Raw genomic sequence first — 21,089 nt, forward strand, 5'->3', positions numbered from 1 at the left:
TTATTATATTAGTGAAGAAGGCAAATTAGTAAAGAGGTGTGGTGGAACATTTGATCGCACAAGGGTTGAGTATCAGGTGAGTTAGTGTGTTCGGGTTTTACATGAGAGTTTTCCCAAAAAGAATTAAGCCCACTGTCTTTGTATATTATTCGAGGGTGAGTTTTGTTAGCATCCGCAGATATTCTAAAGAGTTAGTCAGAGAATAATTTTGCTTTAGAGGTGCTTAAAAGTGTTGCTTAGTGGCAAGGCCTTTGGAAGATTTCCTAAAACCCAAAACAACGGGTAGATAAAGAAATGGATGAAAGAAGATAAAGATGTAGCCATTTAGGACAGATTGAACAAAAAAAAAAATCCCATAGAAAATGCATGAAACTAGAATATATATAAAATAAAGTGAAAAGTGGAGAACAAATCATAGGAACATAAAAGTAGGAGAAATAATAATAAAAAGCTTTATACGCTGATGGAATCTGAGTATAGCTGCTTGTATAATCTTAATACACTTCAAGACAACAAGGCATTGTGCTGATCTGAAAGTTTTCAAAAGCACATGCATTAGGAGCCTGTATCTCTACTTTGCTAATGTAGTGTGACTGACTGCAGAATTGCTTATCAAGCCATTTTCGTAAGGAATGGGCTGCTATCAGAGAAGTATGCCCTCTCTCATATGACTAGCAGCGCTAATAGCAGCTATTACCCAGAATTCCATGCAGCAGCGCAGAGCGCTCTGGTCAAGGCCTTACCCTCCAGCACACCTGGTATAGGCTCAACAGAATGTGAAGTGGCTGGTTCATCGCGGAGCACAGATTTCCGTGAGCCAAAGAGTTGGGGAGTCTGAGTGGGGATGGTTTGGAGTGATTGTATGGGTTCAGAACTTGCGGGCACTGTGACTGACGAGGATGGCAACTCCATGTCTGTAGCGACAAACAAACTGTTAAGAATCGGGGCCCATGATAGGCGCAACGTAACGATCGGGGGTTAGTGCATACTGACAGGACTGACATATGTCAGTTTATACGATTCATTGAGGTTATTTTTTAGAGATTGACTCTTTGGACCATTACAGGTAAGTAATGGCTGCGCAGAGTCTAAGGTAAGGAAAACTTTAGCCTGAGAGGAGGGAAAGGATGAAGACCATCTTTAATAGAATAAGACGGCGACAATATTGTCCAGGGAGATGAAAAGATGGAGGTAGCACATATCCATGCAAGAACAAATGCATGAAATGATGGAAAAGCTGGTGATGAGAGATCAGGTGCCCTCTTAATGATAGTGATGATGGTGTGATGAAGAACACATGATTAAAGGTAGGTGGCAGCAGAAGAGGAAAAAAGACGGAGATTTGGAGAATGATGAACTCAAGGAAGGAAATCAGTGCAGTACAGGAAACTAACCAGAGGTTGGGTCGCCAAATGATTTGAAATCTGGCGCTGATGTAGTGGCCAAAAATTCTAAAAGAATTAAAGGAACAGGAAATCAGCATAAAATAACAAAAATAAAAGTTAGAAATTATAAAAAAACTACAACTGTTTTTATCAAATTATCAAAAAGTGTTTGTTTTCCTCTGGTTTACGCTGTATCGCTCTTTCACTTGCATGTGTATGTTTCTGTGATGTTCAGGCCTACACAATGTATGTGTACATATGTGTTTGTTTAATTGTCAGAGGAATTAGTATGATGTTTGTGTGATATGTGTTAATTTCCATCAGCTGAGAGTGTAAGGGGGTTATTGATGTGAGAACTACTAACTAATATTTCTTAAAGGGGGCACGTGTTGATTAGCTCACCATGACAATCGCCGAGATGAGCAGTATTGCCGTATTCAACATCTTGCTCATAACCAGTTCTGCAAAAAAAGGAAAAGACAGAGGGATAAGAAATTTTGTTCTATGGACTAAGGAAATAAATTTGGACTGATGGGTGAATCTAGTTTCGCTTTGCAGGAAATGTCTGTAATTTCATTTAGCATACATAGTTTTTCCCCGTTGCATTTTCTAGGTAAATCTGACTGTTTTAAATGATTGTAGGACTTACTGCATAGCTGCAGGAATACGTTCACAAGCTCCATGTGACATCCATCCGCAGTACGGGTCTCTAGAAGCAATACAAGACCTGCAACACAAAAACTAATGTTTATACCCGCACAATATGAAAGATTAACACACCTTACAATGGCTGAGAAGGTTTTTTTTTTTGCTGCCTGTATAAACAAGGCCTAAGTAGAGCTGCATTCAGCACTCACTTTTGACAGGAACTGTGTCGTTCGCAGCGGCTGAGTGGTATTCTGACCACACAGCTGGAAAAGGCCACATAGAGCGTGTGGGTGTCTTTATCTAGGTGGAAAGACAGAATTCCCCTATCATCCTCATTGCTGGATAAACACCTGGGAAAAATAGAACAGAGGGAGGGAGACAGTGAAGAACAGATAAATCATTATATTATCGGATCTATCTGTCAGTCAATACTTTCTTTAGCCTCATATATTAACAGAAAGAGAACAAAACACACATATAGCACACACACACACACACACAGACACTGCAGAGGGAAAGTGAAAACCTTTTGCTTTCACATCAAACATATCTAATCTCATATCAAACAACCCAAAACTCTCAATCAGGTCACAAAAAGACAATTTAATGTTTTGGGTAAATAGCCAAGATAGTTTCATAAAATTACTCTTGGGTCTACAAATAAGTTTCTCACAATGTAAAGACAAAGAGAATGATCATAAGATAATTATAGGATTAGAACATACTTGGCTTGGTTGAAAACGTCGATCTCTTCCAGTAGGATGCTGTCATTCAAAGACAGCGGGGATGTCTTCGCCAGAACTTTTAGCAAGATGCCTGCCTCAGAGCCAATGAATACCACTGTGTAATTCTTATGGGGTCCTGCAGTGTTATCAACAGCGAGTGCCGTTAGCCTATACCTACAAAGAAGAAGGAAAAACACTTGAGTGCAGGGCTGCTTTTCGGTTACAAGGAGACGCCTGAATTACAAAAGCTTAATTTGATCTGGCACAGGACAAAACATGTTGAAACGCGACACATCTATCAAGACCTGAACTAGTGAAATTAGGCGTGCCAGTTGTTTAGAACGTGAAACCAACACTCTTTGCTGGGAGGGTTCTAAAAGGTTTACCTGATGCTTATTTAACAGCTAACACTGGGTCTAGATGGCAAACTGTTCAGTGTGTTCTTATGTAATTGTAGGTATTGGATTTTCTTCTGATGGGTATATATTTTTTTCTGCTTATGAAATGTTACCATTTCAGATAAATCCACCTTTAAAAAAGTCTAATAAAAAGGAGCTGGGTTTACATGTTGATCTCTTCCCAAGTGGGTAGTACTTAGACTTTGCTGTTAGTCAAAAGTCTTGGTTGCAGCAAACCTTGCGATAGTGTCAGAACAAGCTTTTGAAACTAGGCTGAATGGTGGAACTTTGCCCGTACCTGACTCTTGTTTTGGTGAACCACGGTTCGTCTCCAATGGAGGGGACCGAGGCGTCCATGAGTGGGTGTGACTTGATGAACTGAAGGGTCTCGTCTGGAAACTCGATGGAGGTTTTGTAGGACTCCGCTGAACCGTGTCCCGCACAGCAGCCGGGTCTGAAAAGACAAAACGCGCACACATGCAGTTCCGGTTGAGGGAAAGAGGGCAAAGAACCATGTGCCACATGCCTGTAAATCTATACCCGCCTCCATATGGCCACTGCACACACAGGTTAAATATGCAGCATGTTCAATTATCACATGTTAATTATTAATCTCGCAATGATTAGCCCGTCACGCACTAGTGCCGTGCACCAACCTGGGCTTGGGCAGTTTTTCCTCTGGAAATGGTGTCCACACTGAATCTGCCGTCTTCTGCTCTTTGAAACGGCCACGGAATGCTTTCTCAATGTCCTCCATGGAGAACGCACACACCGCGGAGCCAGGGATACTGAATAAATCGAAACAGTGGTGTTAGCGCTATTCAGCCTGTTTTCATGTTTTTATGAGATTTTATGGAAAGGACTGTGACAAGCTTTACCTGTTCAACTGGGTGGTGAAAACTCCAACCACAGAAGGCACCCCATTAATGTCGATTATGTCTGTAATGGCCTGAAGGACATCAAAGTAGAAAAATGATTCTCCAGGAACGGAACAGTTCAGGCGAGCCTTAACAAAAGATGTCCAGTGTTTCTCCAGCACCCGCTGAGACCCTCCCATGTCATTTTTACAGATCCGAGCCACTCTGGAGTAAACCGCCTGCGGTGAGAGAAAAATAGTGGGAGAAACTCAGCATCGCTCTCTAAATAATAGATCTATCTCCCAAGCGGCTCAGTTGAATCTAAATATACGCAAGAAATATTTTTTTCTCTTAGACAGAACAAAACTGCAGTGTGCTTGAGGGCTTGAATTAGCACCATGTTACCACCTTAATAATTCACTACTGTAAAACCTGCTCTCAATGCAGATGTTGACTGCAAAATTAACTAAATTTAAATATTCATTATTCTGTGGTACAAAGAAGTCGTTATACGGGCCAATTTAAAGCAAATCCTGAGGCAACGGATGATATACTGACCCTCTGGGACAAATGCTCATCTCTAAATAAAAGCCTATGAATACTACATTAACATGCAAATCAGAACTGTATTCTCACAGTTTAGATAAAACAGGATTACCATAACTGTACCATGGTACCGTCACATTACTTTTTGTGTGTGTTTTGTGAACTTTAGCATCTGTAGCAACGTTAGCATTGCACATTAAGTTGCAAGTCATACCTTTCCCAAGTTGTTGTGCTCAGCTGCGATTTCTCTGAAAAAGAAGTAGACGAAATCCCCATAATCCACTGCATGGAGGAAATGTGGTTCTGGGAGAGAAAGAGAAAGAAGCATTAGCATCTCCATCGCTGACCCCAAGTTAAATTTTGATGCGTTTTTGTTGGCTGAGTGGAATGCCTGAGTGTTGACCTAGATTGTGCGACAGAAAGCTGGATTTTGTATCAAGACCCACCATTTTCTGTTCTCCCACATTGACCCACTTCTTTAAGGTACGGTTAGAGGTTATAGTTCAGATGTGTACTGGGTTCAACAAATTTAGCAATGTTAGCATATAAAACAGACTAGCAGACAAGTTTCTGTACCTTTTAACCACTTGGAATCATACTTGATTGTCCGAAGGGCAGAACCGTCTCCCATGCTGCGATAAATCACAGCATCGCTGGCCAGGAAGTCCGCCACCGTGGCCGAGTACAGCTTACCGTCTATGACACATAAATACATGAGCTTAAACACACACTTCGACTTCATTACACAACTGCATACAACTCACGCAATGTACTTGGAATTCAGCACACATTCACCGAACACTAAAGGCCAATTTACACCGAGAATGAAACAGACAAAGGAAAGGTCTATTTAGACCAACAAAAAAAAGAAGAAAAAAAGCACTCTGATTACTTATATTCTTCAGTGCACATGGTATTTCATAGCATTTTTTGCTTTTTACTTAAGTGTTCCTGCTATTGTATGTACAGTAAATAATCCAGCTTTCTAAATAATAATAAATAAATAAACAAATACAATGAATACAAATTCATGTTTTAAGCATAAATCTAGTTAAATGTACTGAGCAATGATTATAAATTCCTTTTTTAGCATAAATTTAGAACAAGAAAACTGGAAAACAAGCAGAAAATACTGATTAAGAGGTTTTTTGCAGTGCCTCCTGTACAGACTCATTCAGATGCGCACGTGACATCACACTGTACTGTACTTTCATGACATCTGATTTATGCGTAACATCAGTCTCTGCTCTCGTTGGAGCGTTAATTTTATCCAAAACCTTTAAAATTCATGGCAAAGTTATTTATCATCCTCCTCATTATTCTGACAGCTCTCATACCAGCAAACAGGGCAACGTTTGTCTGCTTGGCGTCAAATGGGCATCGGGCCAAACCGCTGATCTCTTCCCCATCAAACTCCAGGTTATCCAACTAAACAAGAGACGGAAATAGATAAAAAAATAATAAATAGAGATGCTGAGACCTTATCTTCATTGTACAGTAAAAATGCTCCCATTCACATTAACCAGTCACTTATTAAGAGCCAGACAGTCACGTAGACCTCATAAACAGTGTGACCTACCCTGTAGTAACGGCACATGGGGTTGAAACCATTTGTTCCACAGATGAACACAAGATCATCATTTCTCGGAACCAGGACTTTAATGAAATTATGGCACTCGTCCTGAGAGGAAGACAAGACAGTGAGATGTATGGTTGCTTTAGTGCTGTAAATACAACAAGACCAATGACAGCTGATTTATGCTGAAGAGGTGGAGGTCTCACTCTGTGCTTTCCCTTCATGGCACACGTCTCCCGGTCCGCCTGCCCCGACCGCCACGTCAGCTTCTGTGATATCACACACCATTACCATTAGACACAGTTTCCCACCCGCACACTAATGCTACACTGCTTTCTAATCAGGCATGATGCAAAAAGTTTCCAGCTGTAATTAATATATATATGTTTATATAATGTTTATAGCTCTGTAAAGTCCAATTTTGGACCAATACCATTTTACTGTGGGCGGGGACAGAAAGACAGAAACAGAAACCTAGCGATTTACAAAAAGTGGTGCCATTTACGATAGTTTTCATCGCTTGCTGCTTTATTGTGTCACGCCTGGTTAGAACAAGAGCGTTCAGTCATAAAGTGATTTACTATGAACCCACCCTGTATGGAATTATCTCATTCCTGTAGGACTCTCTTAGACTCACTAAATACACCTGGTCCCTGAGAGAAAGATAGAAACAGTTTACATTACACACACATTACTACTCACAGTTATACTGTTCATCAACCAGCTTGTATGAGCAGGTCAAGCGTTCGAAGACCTTGGTTCCACATCCTGTTTAACTGCTGACTTACCTGCCAGCGATGAAGAGTGTATCATGTATCTTGGTCATCAGCTGAAAGTCCAGTCTATGCTGAGATTCGTTGCCAGAGGGGCGTCCACGGAAAACCGGGTACTGTCGTGCATCTGCAGAACAAACAGATGCGCTGTTATTTAGTATTAGCGTCAACAGAGATCGATGTTGGTATTGATTGGCTGTTGCAACTGCATGTTAAACTGCCCTGAAGAAAGACTTTGCTAAAGTAATGCATATTACACCAGCAGCTCCCGCATTGACGTCCAGTGACTGCACTGTCAGCATGCTAGGGTGTTTTCTCACTGCAGAGCACAGAAGCGCTAATGCAGCGACTATAGACGTGTGTGGATGGCTGTATTTTCAAGTAAAGGCACTTTTTTGTCCAAGAGGTTGATATTAAACAAATTATTACTTGCAATATTTTAGAATGCCTTATCATCATTTATTTTTTGCTACCTTTCATATTACTTTGATTTTATTGGTTTAAATAGGCCTAGTCCCAAACCCAGACTTTCAATATTAAACTAGAAAAATCCATTATAAACATATAGATTATTATTATTAGAGATGCACCGATTGATCGGCTGGTGACCGGAATTGGCCGATTTTCACGTGATCGGCCATGACCGGCGACCGCCGGTCAGTCTGACAAATGCCGATTTTATGCCGGTCAAATGCACTCGGGCGCCGCATGATTAACCTTTTGAGCGGTACGGTCTCATATATGAGATTTGTATGTCTGTGCCCATGAGAGTAGGGTGCGGTGCCACATTTAGATGTTCAGTGACGTCGCATAACTGCCAGATTCAAACTGTGCTTTCGCGCGTTGGCTGCCTGGCGCTGAGCCAGAGTCGGACGCGTTCAGCGCTGTTATGGCACAACTAATCAGTGTTTTCAACCTCAAAATGTTTATTTTAGGTTTCAGATATTTAAATACACATAAGCACGATTAAAACAATACATTTGGAGTTTGTAAAACACACACTGATGTCTGTGGAAGCAGCAATAACAATCTATTCAAATATAATTTGCCGACATGTGTTATTCATATCAGACAAACATAGGGGAAGTAACTATAAAGTTTACTCTATTCTTCTCAGTTCACCGGCCACTTTCTTGCATTTATTTCGGAGAAACTGATGAATTCACGTGCTGTAAATCCGACTGACAGGACAACATTGCGGCGCCCATCTCATTATAGATCAAGATTAAAGGTTTTTAAACGACCACTCACTTACACGTATTTGAGAATCGGAATATCAGATAGGCTAGTTGATGACATGGTAAGCAAGTTTGTGAATATTTTGAATAAAAAAGGAAAAGTGAAATAAAAGCGACACATCTGTCATACAGTTTTATTGTGGCTGCGGTGTATCGCGTGACGCGTCGCCATGGAAACATTAAAGGGAACGTTCGCCTTGAAAAAACTCACTCGGGGGGTGGGGGTGTCAGTTAGAATATTTTAAACTTACGCGTGAAAGGGTTAAAGAAAAGATGGAAAATAAATATTTGTGTGTGCTGTAAAGTGGTTAGAAAAAAATTAAATCGGAATCGGCTAAAATCGGTATCGGCAGGTCAAACTCAGTGAAAAATCGGAAATCGGAATCGGCCTAGAAAATTGTAATCGGTGCATCTCTAATTATTATGTTGTTGTAGTTTTAAACCAACAATAAAATAAACCATTTCAATATTTAACATTATAGAATATTTTTAGTGTGCGCCTTTTCCAATCTAGCTGTCATTTTATTAAATTGTGTAAAAAAAGGGTGACTATGTAATTGAATTGTGCATGTTTATGATACATAAATACTAATTATGAAATTTATCTTTGGAAGAGAAAGGAGTTGCCATTTTATTCTATTTTATAAAAAATAAAAAAAAGTTATTAAAACGTACATGAATCAAGATGGTGGAAAACATTTTCAGAGAAATAACAAAAACTATTTTGTTTGTGTGTATTTATATCCACTGGCCATTGTTAATGGGAAATATTATGAACTAGTGAGGGGGAGTTTATTTTCTAAAAGCCCGCAGGACCAAAAGTGCACAGATGAAGAAAATAAATGTTTTCCCCAAAGAACTTCAGAGCAATTCACAAACAGAATGACATTTCCCTATGCTTACAGTGTCTGTCCACCACATCTAAAGGGATGTTGTCCTCAGGAAAGCTCACAGCCTCCAGGTGGGACGCCATCAGCAGCAGTAGCAGCAGCAGGTCAGTCTTCAGTTCTCGCCACCCCATTGCTGGCACAGAGGGCAAACACCACCTGTACTGCACTTATGTAGATGTTACCTGCAACACACACAGAAATACAGATGTCAACATGCATCCCAATAGCTCTTTCCTCTTTTGTTTTTGTGTATGACCTCTGTCAGGATTTGCTGCATAGATTAGAACGCCTGATTTTTATACGCATACAGGTTCACTCCCAACAGATCATTTAGAGTGTGTGTGTATTTGGCAGCCGATATCCATGATTGAAAATCTGTCCATGAGAGGAAGGTAAAAAAACAGACAGAGAGGGGGTGGAAAGTGAATGTTTGAGACACCACAAACGCAGAAATGAACGTTATGCTATTAGCTAGCACTGATGCACACTTTCACACTATATTTTATTTTAAGATATCATTTGTGTACTATCAAGTGTGTGCGCATGTGTGTTTGGATTGTGTACTACAGGTGGGAGTGTGTTTGCTGCGCCTGGCACAGAAGTCTTCAAACGGACATTCAAACAGAAAGATTTTCAAAGGTCTGCATGCTGTGGTTGAGGTCGTGTCCTGGAGAGACAATCATCTGTGCATATTAATGAGCAGTGTAAAGTCAAATATTTATAAAGCTACAAATTATTCATGCCAGCAAAAACGGATATAAACAATTTACATGGAGACAACAAGCAGCTTGGCAGAACGAGAGTGAGTGAGTGAGTGAGTGAGTCAGGCCACAACCACTTCCTGAAAGTGTCTCACCACACATGCTTGCATATAGTATTGACGTTTTTGCAATTAGCGGCCCTGTGCACCTGCTCCCACACTGTAATATGCATATGCTGCCTGTACCACCCTGCTATTATTGATTAGCCGTTGATTGATCAGCTCTCAATTGATCAGCTGAGTGGGACGTGGCCTGGGGAAATTCTCCAACTGAAACATGATCCACAGTCTTGCAAGGAAAGGGAGTTTCTCTGCTCATCTGTTGCCATAATAGATCTTCATTTCTACAGGCTGACTGCAAGGGATTCTGGGCTATCGAGCTTTGATCAGATCAATAGAAATGACTCTTTCTCTGGCAATTTTTTTAAATGAAGGGATGAGAAGGGACGGAGAGACAGCAGACGAGATGAGGAAAGGAGAGATGAGATGAGAAGAGACAAGACAAGGTGAAAATTGAAGCAAGGAGAGATGAGAGGACAAGATACTAGATGAGAAAAGAACAGAAAATATGAGACAAGAAAAGAACAGAAAATTTGAGACTAGGTGAGAAAAAAATTAAAAAATTAGACGAGGAGCTGAGACATGCATAAGAGACGAGAAGAGAAGAAAAGAAAAGGAGAGACGATGAGACGAGGTTAGAATTGAAGAAAGGAGAGGACATGAGACAGGGATGACAGACTAGATGAAAATAGAACATTTAAGACAAGAAAATAAGAGAAGAGAAGGAAAGAAAAGAAAAGAGAAAAAGTGAGAGGTCAATGAGAAATATGAGGCAATAGAGACAAAACATAGAACAGATAAAACCAGGAGGACACATCAGATGAGATGAGACGGGAAAATAACATGAGATGAGAAGAGATGAAAAGGATGGACAAGATAGAATTAGACCAAATGAGGCAATATTTGAAGAAAGGAGAGGCAAGAAGAAAGGATGAGGAGAAAAAAGAAAAGAGATGAAATGAGACAAAAAATTGTAAAAACAGAGAGGCAAGGAGTGAACATGATACAGGGATGAGAAACTAGGCAAAAGAAAAGATAATCCAAGAAATGAGAAAAGGAAGAAAAGAAAAGCTGAGACAGGACAAAGATAGAACAGATGAGATTAGGACACGCTAGATGACATGAAACAAGCATGAGAGACTAGATGAGACAAGAAGAGATGAAAAGGAGAGACAAGATGAGGCCAGAAGATAGAGAAAGATAAGGTGAGAAGAAAAGAGACAAGATGAGGCATGAATTGAAGCAGGGGAGGCTAGGAGAAGAGATGAGACAGGGATGAAAGAAAGAGAAAAAGTGAGACACTATGGTAGACGTTACAATAAGGACACACAGAAATAAAACAGATGAGACAAGAAGGACAAGCATGAGAGACAAGAAGAGACGAGAACAAAACAATTGAGATGAGAAGAGAAGGATCAAGACGCGACACGGCGAGAAAATGAGAAGAGGAGAGACCAGAAGACGGGACAAGAATAAGGAGTGCTTTCTTTGCCCATGTGGTGCTTGAGCGATTAAAAGCTTTAACGCTTGGACACTTAGTGGAAGTCAAAGGTCAAGGGGTCAAAAAATATGTCTATCATAACGGAGCTCCAAATGAATTTCTTTTCCCAAGCGCATCTTTGATCCGTACAGAAGTGCACACATCAGCAGAACAGAGCTCTCGGAGGGGCCGGGAAACACCGTATGGATTAAGCGATGTGTACAAGAGGAGCCCCAGTTTAATACAGCACTGAAAGTCTAATCACAGCTTCACAGCGCCGTATCATTTCCTCCGCCTGGATATTACTTCATGAAATAAAGAGGGGATATTTCCAGCACCCTGGAACATATTCATTGTCAATGACAGAAATTCCTTACTCGCTCTAATCATTATTCATAGAAACACCACAGGGAGTTACAGAGACATGCTACAATACCATAACAATTCCAATGCACGAAAAACACCAGGCTTGGGCAAAGAGAGCAAGAGAAACCTAATGCAAAACAGAAACAAAGGACATACAAAGGTCAGCCGTCTTAAATTTCTTTTCAATATACACAAGCGCAATGTGTTTTCTATTGAATGTCTTGGTTTGGTTTCCATTCTTACCCTCCGGTGTATGAGCCCGGACAGGCCCTGCGTGGAGAGAGAGTCGACTAGTCACGCAACCTGTTAAAAAATGAAAATTCTGTCAGTCATTACTCACCCTCATGTTAATCCAACCCTGTAAGACTTTCGTTCATCTTCGGAACACAAATTAAGATATTTTTGATCAAATCTGAGAGCTGGCTCACTCATAGGCTGCTAGGTAATCGCTATCTGCCATCCCAGAAAAGTTAGTAAAGACCTCGTTAAAATAGTCCAAGTGACTACAGTGGCTCAACCTTAAGTTTATCAAGTGACGAGAATACTTTTTCTGCGCAAAATAAAAAAACAAAAATAACGACTTATTCAACTATTCATTTTCTTCTGTGTGGGCCTCTGAGTGAGTTCACGAAGTTTAACAGCGCATCGCTTCTGGGTTGTACGACAGAACGTAGGCTCACTATTGGCCAGCATTACACGCATCACACACATGACCAGCGTCGGATTACCTAGCAGCCTGTGAAAGAGTGAGCCAGCTCTCAGATTTCATCAGAAATATCTTAAATTGTGTTCCGAAGATGAACGAAAGTCTTACGGGGTTGGAACAACAGTAATTACTGACAGAATTTTCATTTTTGGGTGAACTAACCCTTTAATGTTTATCTGCTCCTTGGCTACTCTCATTACAGCCTCTCTCAGTGCGACGCAATCATGCACTCGCTGATGTTTCTGGCAGTGTTCCCCGGGATGCTGGCACGCCCCTGGTGTTGGCAGGTCGTTCCAGTAAGATTGCCTGCAGCAGATCCACCCAGTGCCCGCCTGCCAGAGTCCAGCTGCAGGAAACGCGACAGTGAAGGCCAAAATAACAAAGCCGGTCGGTGACGTTCAGTGGTTTCAGTTAACCTTGCGAAATAGACGCTCCCCACTGCCTGCATTAGTGCAGCAGATGTGCTATGGTTAGTTGTATGCATCTTGATACAGGAGAGAATTATGTTGCTTAACTGAGGAGCATTTCAATCAACTTTAGCTTTAGTTTAACACAAACCCTGCAGATCTGCCTGAGGCCTGACAGTGAGAAAGAAGATGAAGGAATAAATCAACAGAAGCTGTAAAATAAGGCTGGGAAGTATGATGGTATATACCACACAATGGCAGAAAGTGCCAGCTGGTGGAGACTTTGCTATATTGTGGTGGAAATATACGAGTGGCTATCAGCGCTCAGAAGTGATTTATGTTTACATACAACAGCAATTAATAAAAATGGGACAACGTGACAATACAGAGTGGGATGTGTGCCAAACCTGTCCCAAACTTGTTTTAGATCTTTAATTTAAGTTTAAAACTTGTATTTAAAGGTATTTGTTAGGCACAACACAAAACAGTTTATTCATTTATGATTGCCAAGCAACACTGCCGCGTTTCTGTGTTAATAAATATAATATAAAACTGATTTGTGGTCACAGGTGTGTGTATATTGATCATTTTACATTACACTGTGATGATGTCAGAATGCTGTGTGTGAACAGTAATGTATAATGTTTGTTTTACCATAGCATTGTGGCTCATCCAATCAGAATTCAGAGTATGTACTATTAGATTAATGAAGTATCAGTTTACTAAGTAACTTAATCAAGTTGAACGTATGACATGTTTTGAATAATCATAGATTTTGGTTTGTGTCCACCAAATAAAACAAGTTTAATTAATAAATAAATAATCAAGTCAGATGAAGTATCTATCTAATTAGCTGGATTATGCACATATACGTAGGTAACAATTCACAAACTTTAATTAGTAAATGCAATTAATTAACATTAAAAATGAGCTATACATTTGTTAAAATATGTATTATTTTTTGTTAATGTTAGGTAATAAAAATACAATGTTCATGTTAGCTCATGTTCAACTTAATTATAATAGTATATTAGTAAATGTTGAAATTTACATTAAGATAAATACATGCTTTAGAAGTATTTTCATTTACATTATGAAACTAATGTTAACAAATGGAAACCAAACTATTTATATATTTTACAAGAATCTAAAAAAAAAAGGAAGCTATATTGTGAACTACATGTATTGTGATAAGATATTGGTCATAACACACCCTCAAACTTTAAAATGATCTTGAACAACGGGCCCTCGGATCTACTCAACTCAACAGTTGTGATGTGTGGGGTTCAGAGACGCTCGCGCTGAGATTAGGGCTATCCCACAGAAGAGCACTGAAATCATAAAGTTGTTTACAGTGGGATTACTGCTGAGGAGTCACAACTTGTTACTCCACATCTGTAAGACAGCTCAGGGCCCACCTGAGCAGCTCCACTCCCCACCCCCACTCTCCCAAAGCCCTATCCTGCAGGTGTGTGCAAGTGTGTGTGTTGAGGGAACAATAGCGAGCTCAGAGTCCGTTCAGTTCGGGCCAGTGATGAGACCTCCATGCTTTAAAGGTTAAATCAGTTACTCAAGCCTGACCGAGACTGAACACAAGACAGCAGGACTGGCGTGGGCTTAGTGGACACAATGTGGCCAGCTGTTGTGACTGACTTTATTCACACACCCACATGAAAAGTGCTGAAACTGCTTCACGGTGAAGTTTCAGAAGAGGTAGATGTTATCTGGCGCTCTCTGAAAGAGGGTTGACAGGTTCAGCAGAGATAAGAGGCTGCACACTCTTGCAGTGTGTTTAACAGATATAAATCTCTCAAACTCACAGACTCATGAAGCACAAATTAACAAAAGCATGCATTAGGAGAACAGCAGCATATGTCATTATCTTCCATGGTCACACAGCAAGAAATGGAGAAGAGCGGAGAGTGTTGTAATAAAGAGTGAGTTGTAACACATTTAACCAATTAAAAATGAGCTACAGGGTGAAATCACTATCATATGATCAGCATCTTTCTAAGGTGACAGTAGTTGTAAGATTTACTTGATATATACATCCATACAAGCTATTCATCTTATTTGTATTATTGTGGAGCCTTTCCATTGACATTCTAAGCAAATCACGTTTTCTCTTGCTGGCCCTTAATCCTAACAGTCAGAGCCGGCCCGTCCATTAGGCGACATAGGCGGTTGCCTAGGGCCCCGCCTTGCCAGAGGGGGCCCCTGGATCTGACAAATACTATATTTTATAAATCGTTAATTAAGCATAATATTGAGAATTCACTCAGGTGCGTGCATCTCGACTTTCGCAGTCAGAGAAGCCCGGCGCATTGCATGGACCTGACTAATCATGATACAGTTCACAGAGACGGTGAGTATCTAATAAATTACCCAGACCTACAACATACATACAAAGGATAGCTCTGTATAGTTCAAACATGACAAATTTCCAAAAAAGATAATAAATACATAACAATAGAACGAATAAAATACGAAAACATAAGAAATATACACAGTAGCTCCTCACATGCTAATTTGCATAATACCGCCCGAGATATAGTGGGAGACCTCGAGTACCGTAATTATCACAGTATTCACACACACGGATTCCACCACACTTCTCTCCAAAATGCTCACGTTTTAGAAACAAGAGAATTTTTTTTTTTTTTTTGTGGTGCTCTTACCCTTTAGTAATGCTTAATTTCTTAGGCCTATATGATGCATTTTGCATGACAGAAAATGTGCTGTCAAAAATAAAATACCAAATATTATAATCTCTATGGTAATATCGACTTCACATATTTGGATTGCCTCTTGTCTGTCATAACGTCACGAAGTCTCGTCAGAGTCGTAGTCATACAGCAATGCTATTTTTAGTTAATTGAAATAATAATGTTAAACTGTGGTAGAAATGGCATCCAAACGCCATCTTTCTGGATCTGAAAAAAGGAAGAGGAGAATGGTTGAGGAATAAAGACAAGCTCAAAGTAAAGGTGTGTTCTTCTGACTTCTATAAATAGTGCGTTATTTATTGCTGTATTATTAGTTTTACTAATAAATGTAACAATGCCCGTGATCGCAGACAGACAGACATGGAAAAATTGGGCCACATTCAGCATGTTAAGAATTATCTACCCATGCATTTTGTATAGATTTTAATCCTCTGATGAAGTTATCGTAGTTTTTTTAAATTAAGGTGGACCATCTCAGACCTCAAAATGGCCGTTTTACCCCTTTTGATAGGCTATTTATGCAATTAATTTATATTAACAGTCTCTTTTTCTGCAATTTCTCAACTGAGAATAATGGTCATTAATAATCACTATTATAATTTTGAGCAAAATAATTGTGATTATCAGTTCCATTATTATCATGCAGTCCTAACCCACCCCATCCATTCTCCCTTCCCGCTAAAAACAGGTTTCTCCCTCTTTCCAAATTAATATTTAAACATTTCTAAATAATACAAAACATTTTTATTATTGTGATCATCAGTAAAAAGTTAAAATGTAGTAGCCTACTGCATTTCTAGTCATTATGCATAATTACTACTGCATTTACAAAAATACCTTTAATTTATGCTTTATTTTATATGCTTTATTTTTTATGTGTGCTTTCTGTTTTTTATGTACTAGGCTAGGGCTATGCTAAAAATCTCTTAGTTTCTTAGTGTTTTTTCATATGTACGTTGAATGTTACACTTTTATAAACTTATATATTGAGCAATCTATAGCCTAATTGTTTAAATATATTATATATATATATATATATATATATATATATATATATATTATAATTTATGTACAATTCATACATTTTATTTAATTTATTTGAGTTTCATGTAAATATTTTTTTCATTTTTGAATGCTACACTTAATACACATTTACAAACTTAAATATTGAAATTGTCGTATCATGTGCTTTCTCTTCCTTCATAAAATTGTTATGAGAGTTTTTTACTCCAGTGGGGCCAATTTTCATGATCTTGCCTAGGGCCCCACAACCCCACGGGCCGGCACTGCTAACAGTCACATAATTTCAGCTAAATTAAGATGCTATTTAGGTTATTTATTAAGCTCTTTTCCTCGTGGGGACTGTTGGCTGCTTCACAAGATGTAGGCTAGGTAATTTCAGGTTTTACTGTCCTTGTTGGGACATGTGGTGCTCACATGGACAAAAACTCCTTATGTTTTTAGCTTGTGTTGTAGTTGTTAGCTTATGTTTAATGTATTTGTTAGACATTTGTTGCTAGCTGGTTTGAATTAAAATGTTTTCTAGCTGTTTACTGTTGTGAATTACTGTATAAAATGAAACGGGTGGATTGGGATGGTGGCATAACAATTGTTTTGAAAAATTAACTTTGATGTCAGCATTTAAACGTATGTTTTCTATTAGTCTTGCAACCCACTCAAAGATGGTACTTTATATAAAATGTTGAGACATTTAATGTGTTACCTCAGTCTCCCCTACTTCGTGTTTTGCCTCAGTATTTTGGAACCAGCAACATTCTGCGCGTAAACGGAATAAAACGAGATGGTTGTGTGTTTAAAAAAAAAAAAAAAAAAAAAAAAAAAAAAATCATTCGTTCATTCATTCAGTTGACGGCTGCCACTCACGTAAAAAAAAAAACAAAAAAAAAACAAAACAAAAAAAACACACATTTCGCTTAATTTGCTATATGTGTGTTTATCACATAGACTGTAAAAAAATAGGTTTATCACCGCGCATCTCGGATGTCACTCAACAGTTTGTCTGTGACCGATATGAACAGCATCTTCAGAACCCTCTCCGTTCGGAAACGGACCTGAACTCCGCCTCTGAAGAGAGCATATGAATCAAAGCGTTCAGGCTGGAGCCGAGCCGTGACGAATCTCTTGAGTTGCAGTAATGCATAAAGACAACAGTGGAGTGTTAGGTCGGTAATGGCTTCTGCTGGGAAATTGATTGTGTTAATGCAAGACCGTGGGCTCCAAAACCCACTTTACACAACAACAGCAACACTATCTCTCTCCCTCCCTCTACCTCGAGTCATAGGCTATTCTACAGGCAATAGAGATATTATTATTGTTTTGTTGTTTAAAAGATCGCATCAGTTTGATTGACATAATGTAACTCCCAGGCAAAGGTTATGAATTTATGGCTGTGGATATTCCTTGTTGTACTTCTGTGTGAACCCGCATCATTACGGGACATGAGGGATCTAAAGTGCATTATGGAGACACATCTGTCCCATCCAATGTCAGAAATGAACTGGCATTGATTTAAAAAGGCATTTTTTATCTTTATGAGGGCTTTTTTTCCTTCACATAAAGCGTGCCGCCTATTTATTCCAAACATTTCAAAATATTTAACTAATTAAAATGGACACTAAATTGGCTATAAATAGACAAATTGTATATTTCACAATTCAATTTTAGGTAAAATCATGCGAATTCACAAGAGGAACATATTGCCCCCATATTTTAAATATCTACATGGGGCATTTTTGCCCTATGTCTGGGTTAATTTCTGACCCTTATCCCATCTGACCCCTTTTATAGGCTAGTATGCAAGGAGAGAAACGATACAATTGAGGAATCAAATGCTTGAATTAGCTTGTCTCCGCTTTGTGCGTTTTTCCACCATATTTAAATCCCGTTTTTTTTTTTTATCTATATTTTCATTTTATGCTAATACGCAGGTAAAACACGTTACAAGCACCATAGGAAAAAAACAAAACAACAACACTGTCATCGAATAAAGGCACATATCAACAGGATGTGACAGTATTGATTTCTCTCATTGAATGCTAAATATAATCAGTTACTTTTATCTAAGCGCCTCCACCAGACTCGAATGGTCCGTAAATACAGAAAAAAAAGTTTCGGTGCAGCAGTATTACACAATTTACTTCAACATTTGTGTGACAACAAAGTGTAAAAATGAGAACAGAAATCCTACCTGAACGTTCTCCAAACGAGCATGTAGATTACGATACTCTCTCCGCGTTATATTCCAAAGAGTTTTACGCTATTAAATCCAACACAATAAGACAGCATGTGTGTAGCTCGCTCCATAAAGCCAGAGGATCCCCATGTGTTTGTTTTATCCGAACCACGCAAAACAATTCCCAGAGCCCACGGGGCTCGTCCAGCTCGTCTTCTGGATAAAGCTTTGTGATCTTCAAAAGCTCACCGATCAAATAGCACCAAGACCCTCCCTCTCCTCTAGTCCCATCCCCCCAGTCATTCACCAAACCAAACCAATACAACCCAAATAAAAAAACCAACTAAGTAATTACCTCAAGATATCTGCTCTTCAGAATGAAGAACTTTAAGCGCGTGCGTCACTCCTCTTATAAACAATCCGAATCGGTGTGAACGGGTAACAGGGTGAATAAAAATAGCTCCAGTTCTATTTTTGCACTGCACCTAGAGTACTTCTGATGTTTTGGAAAATATTTTTCTTGCCGCTTCTTTTCCTTCTCTCCATTTATACAGTCTCACACGCTCGTAACGTTGCATTTTCCTCAATAAATAAACTCACCTCATCTGAATCCGTGTTTCACTTTACGCGATTTGGATCGCAACAACTCTGAGTCAAGCTTGAAGTGTCTCTCTCCGTTCTGAGCGGGGAAAAACAAACTAATGCACGGCAAATGGTGTAACTCGATCTATCCCGAGTCCATCCATCAGCAGAGCCAACCACAGCCTACCCTAGAAACTGATCCCTCCCCATTCCCTCTTGCTATCCCTCTCCCTCTCTTTCTCTCTACTCCCTCTATCCACTCCAGCGCTAGTAGATGTGGTTTTTGGCTGCTTTCCCTTGCTAGGCTGTTTTTTTTTCTCTTGCCAGAGTGTGAGACCTTTATTGTCTGTGTGTATTTTTGTATATAAAGATATGTACAATATTTATTAATGCTTTTGCAATGTAAACACTTTTAACACAGCAATAAAGTGCCTTGGATGTCTTGTGTGTGTATATATATATATATATATATATATATATATGAAAGGCCCTCACATCTTGGTGACCCTGAGGGGCCCCCCCTCTCTTCCCAATCCCTTCCCCCAGCAGTAAGCTGCTTGTTAAATCTTTTCCACAGAACTGTTTTGGGAAGGGAGGACAACGAACCACACTCCTTGGAACTGCTCTTTGCAAGGAAATCTTGACTTTCAGCTTGAGGCAAAAAAGAAAGGAGCGAATATAATTAATTTTGACACAGTGTCCCCATGCATTTTCACCGTCAACCTTTTAGAACCATTTTCAATAACATAAGGTGTGCATAGAAAACATTATCTTACATTAAAGTTTTCAAAGTTAGTTATGTCTGCACAAATAGAATTTCAATCTTGTGATATATTTCAAAATTGTTGGTTGATCAATTAAATATTAACATAAGCTGCTGTGTGAATTAGTTACAGATTCACTTTTCGCTGTATTGTGTACGGGTGTGAACATTAACACGTACAAGCTGATAGTAAAACAAAGAACGTGGCAGAGTGTTACGATTTGGCAGCTGTGCAGAGACACTGCAGTCAACAGCATTTAGTATTGTGGTTCTTATAAGTGCACAACTGTTGCTGTGAAATGTTAATAGTCAATATTATCTCTCTGCTCTCAGCAATTGCTAATGGAGTAGATATAATGATTAGAACATTATATTACTGTGGAGAAGCAACTCAGAATGCCAACACATCCTTGCAGGTAATTTGACAGACACACAGTGTGTGTCACGGGTAGAGTGGCTGTAATCAAGCGCACAACGACGGGGATATTAAGACTTTAATCCAGGAATAAACATGAAAGTGGGAGTGTGGGCGCCCTGTTGGTCAAAGACTCAGGCGTGGCGGCGGCCATCTTGGCTGAAGTCTTTGGTTCGGGCGTGGCGGGGGCCATCTTGGCTGAAGTCTCTGGTTCGGGCGTGGCGGCGGCCCCAACGGGACGAGACTCTGGAAGGGCGGCGGCCCTCTTAGTCTAGGGCCCACGGGCCAGAGCCGATGTGTGTGCTGCTGCCCACACACGCAAAACAGCCGTGGCGACCATAATGAGCGCTGCATCATCAGGTGAAGATGTTACAGGGAAATAGTAAATTGAAAAGTGAGAGTTGTACATCCTAAGACCTCCCAAATTATTTTTTCTTTATTGTTCAGAGTCATAACTGAGATATCCAGTTTCCAAGTTTTAACTTTACCTTAGATGTTTCTCCTAAACTTGTTTTAGAGGAATAAAAACAGGAACAAATTGTTGTCAATTGTTATAAAAATTAATGTGGAGAGCAGCTCAGATCATTCAGTTTTA

General features: G+C 39.5%; 1 protein-coding gene and 1 long non-coding RNA gene across 10 annotated transcripts in view; one reads left to right on the forward strand and one right to left on the reverse strand.

Moving 5' to 3' along the window:
- The window catches only part of LOC311290287, a 47,141-nt gene extending 35,389 nt beyond the window's left edge, over positions 1-11,752 (forward strand). The window contains exons 2-3 of the long non-coding RNA XR_014627353.1: positions 9,052-9,140; positions 9,606-11,752. This is a non-coding gene — a long non-coding RNA (uncharacterized lncRNA). The remainder of the gene's footprint in view (positions 1-9,051; positions 9,141-9,605) is intronic.
- The window catches only part of sema6d (semaphorin 6D), a 132,616-nt gene that overhangs the window by 3,740 nt on the left and 107,787 nt on the right, over positions 1-21,089 (reverse strand). The window contains exons 1-18 of one of the 9 annotated variants that reach the window (XM_084408663.1): positions 19,335-19,496; positions 9,050-9,218; positions 6,924-7,035; positions 6,728-6,788; positions 6,342-6,404; positions 6,139-6,240; positions 5,897-5,987; positions 5,136-5,255; positions 4,774-4,862; positions 4,035-4,252; positions 3,813-3,944; positions 3,455-3,610; positions 2,759-2,932; positions 2,243-2,383; positions 2,035-2,112; positions 1,788-1,846; positions 1,395-1,451; positions 756-914 (exon numbers count right to left, since the gene is read on the reverse strand). In XM_084408663.1, coding sequence (XP_084264789.1) covers positions 756-914; positions 1,395-1,451; positions 1,788-1,846; positions 2,035-2,112; positions 2,243-2,383; positions 2,759-2,932; positions 3,455-3,610; positions 3,813-3,944; positions 4,035-4,252; positions 4,774-4,862; positions 5,136-5,255; positions 5,897-5,987; positions 6,139-6,240; positions 6,342-6,404; positions 6,728-6,788; positions 6,924-7,035; positions 9,050-9,167 — 1,930 coding nt within the window. In that variant the 5' untranslated portion in view covers positions 9,168-9,218; positions 19,335-19,496. Of the gene's footprint in view, positions 1-743; positions 915-1,394; positions 1,452-1,787; positions 1,847-2,034; positions 2,113-2,242; positions 2,384-2,758; positions 2,933-3,454; positions 3,611-3,812; positions 3,945-4,034; positions 4,253-4,773; positions 4,863-5,135; positions 5,256-5,896; positions 5,988-6,138; positions 6,241-6,341; positions 6,405-6,727; positions 6,789-6,923; positions 7,036-9,049; positions 9,219-11,772; positions 11,981-18,749; positions 19,066-19,089; positions 19,497-21,089 lie in introns of those variants that run through there. The other 8 variants (XM_084408658.1, XM_084408659.1, XM_084408660.1 and 5 more) reach the window with 8 other exon arrangements.

The sequence above is a fragment of the Rutilus rutilus genome (assembly GCF_951802725.1).
Source record: "Rutilus rutilus genome assembly, chromosome: 5".
Lineage (NCBI taxonomy): Eukaryota > Metazoa > Chordata > Actinopteri > Cypriniformes > Leuciscidae > Rutilus > Rutilus rutilus.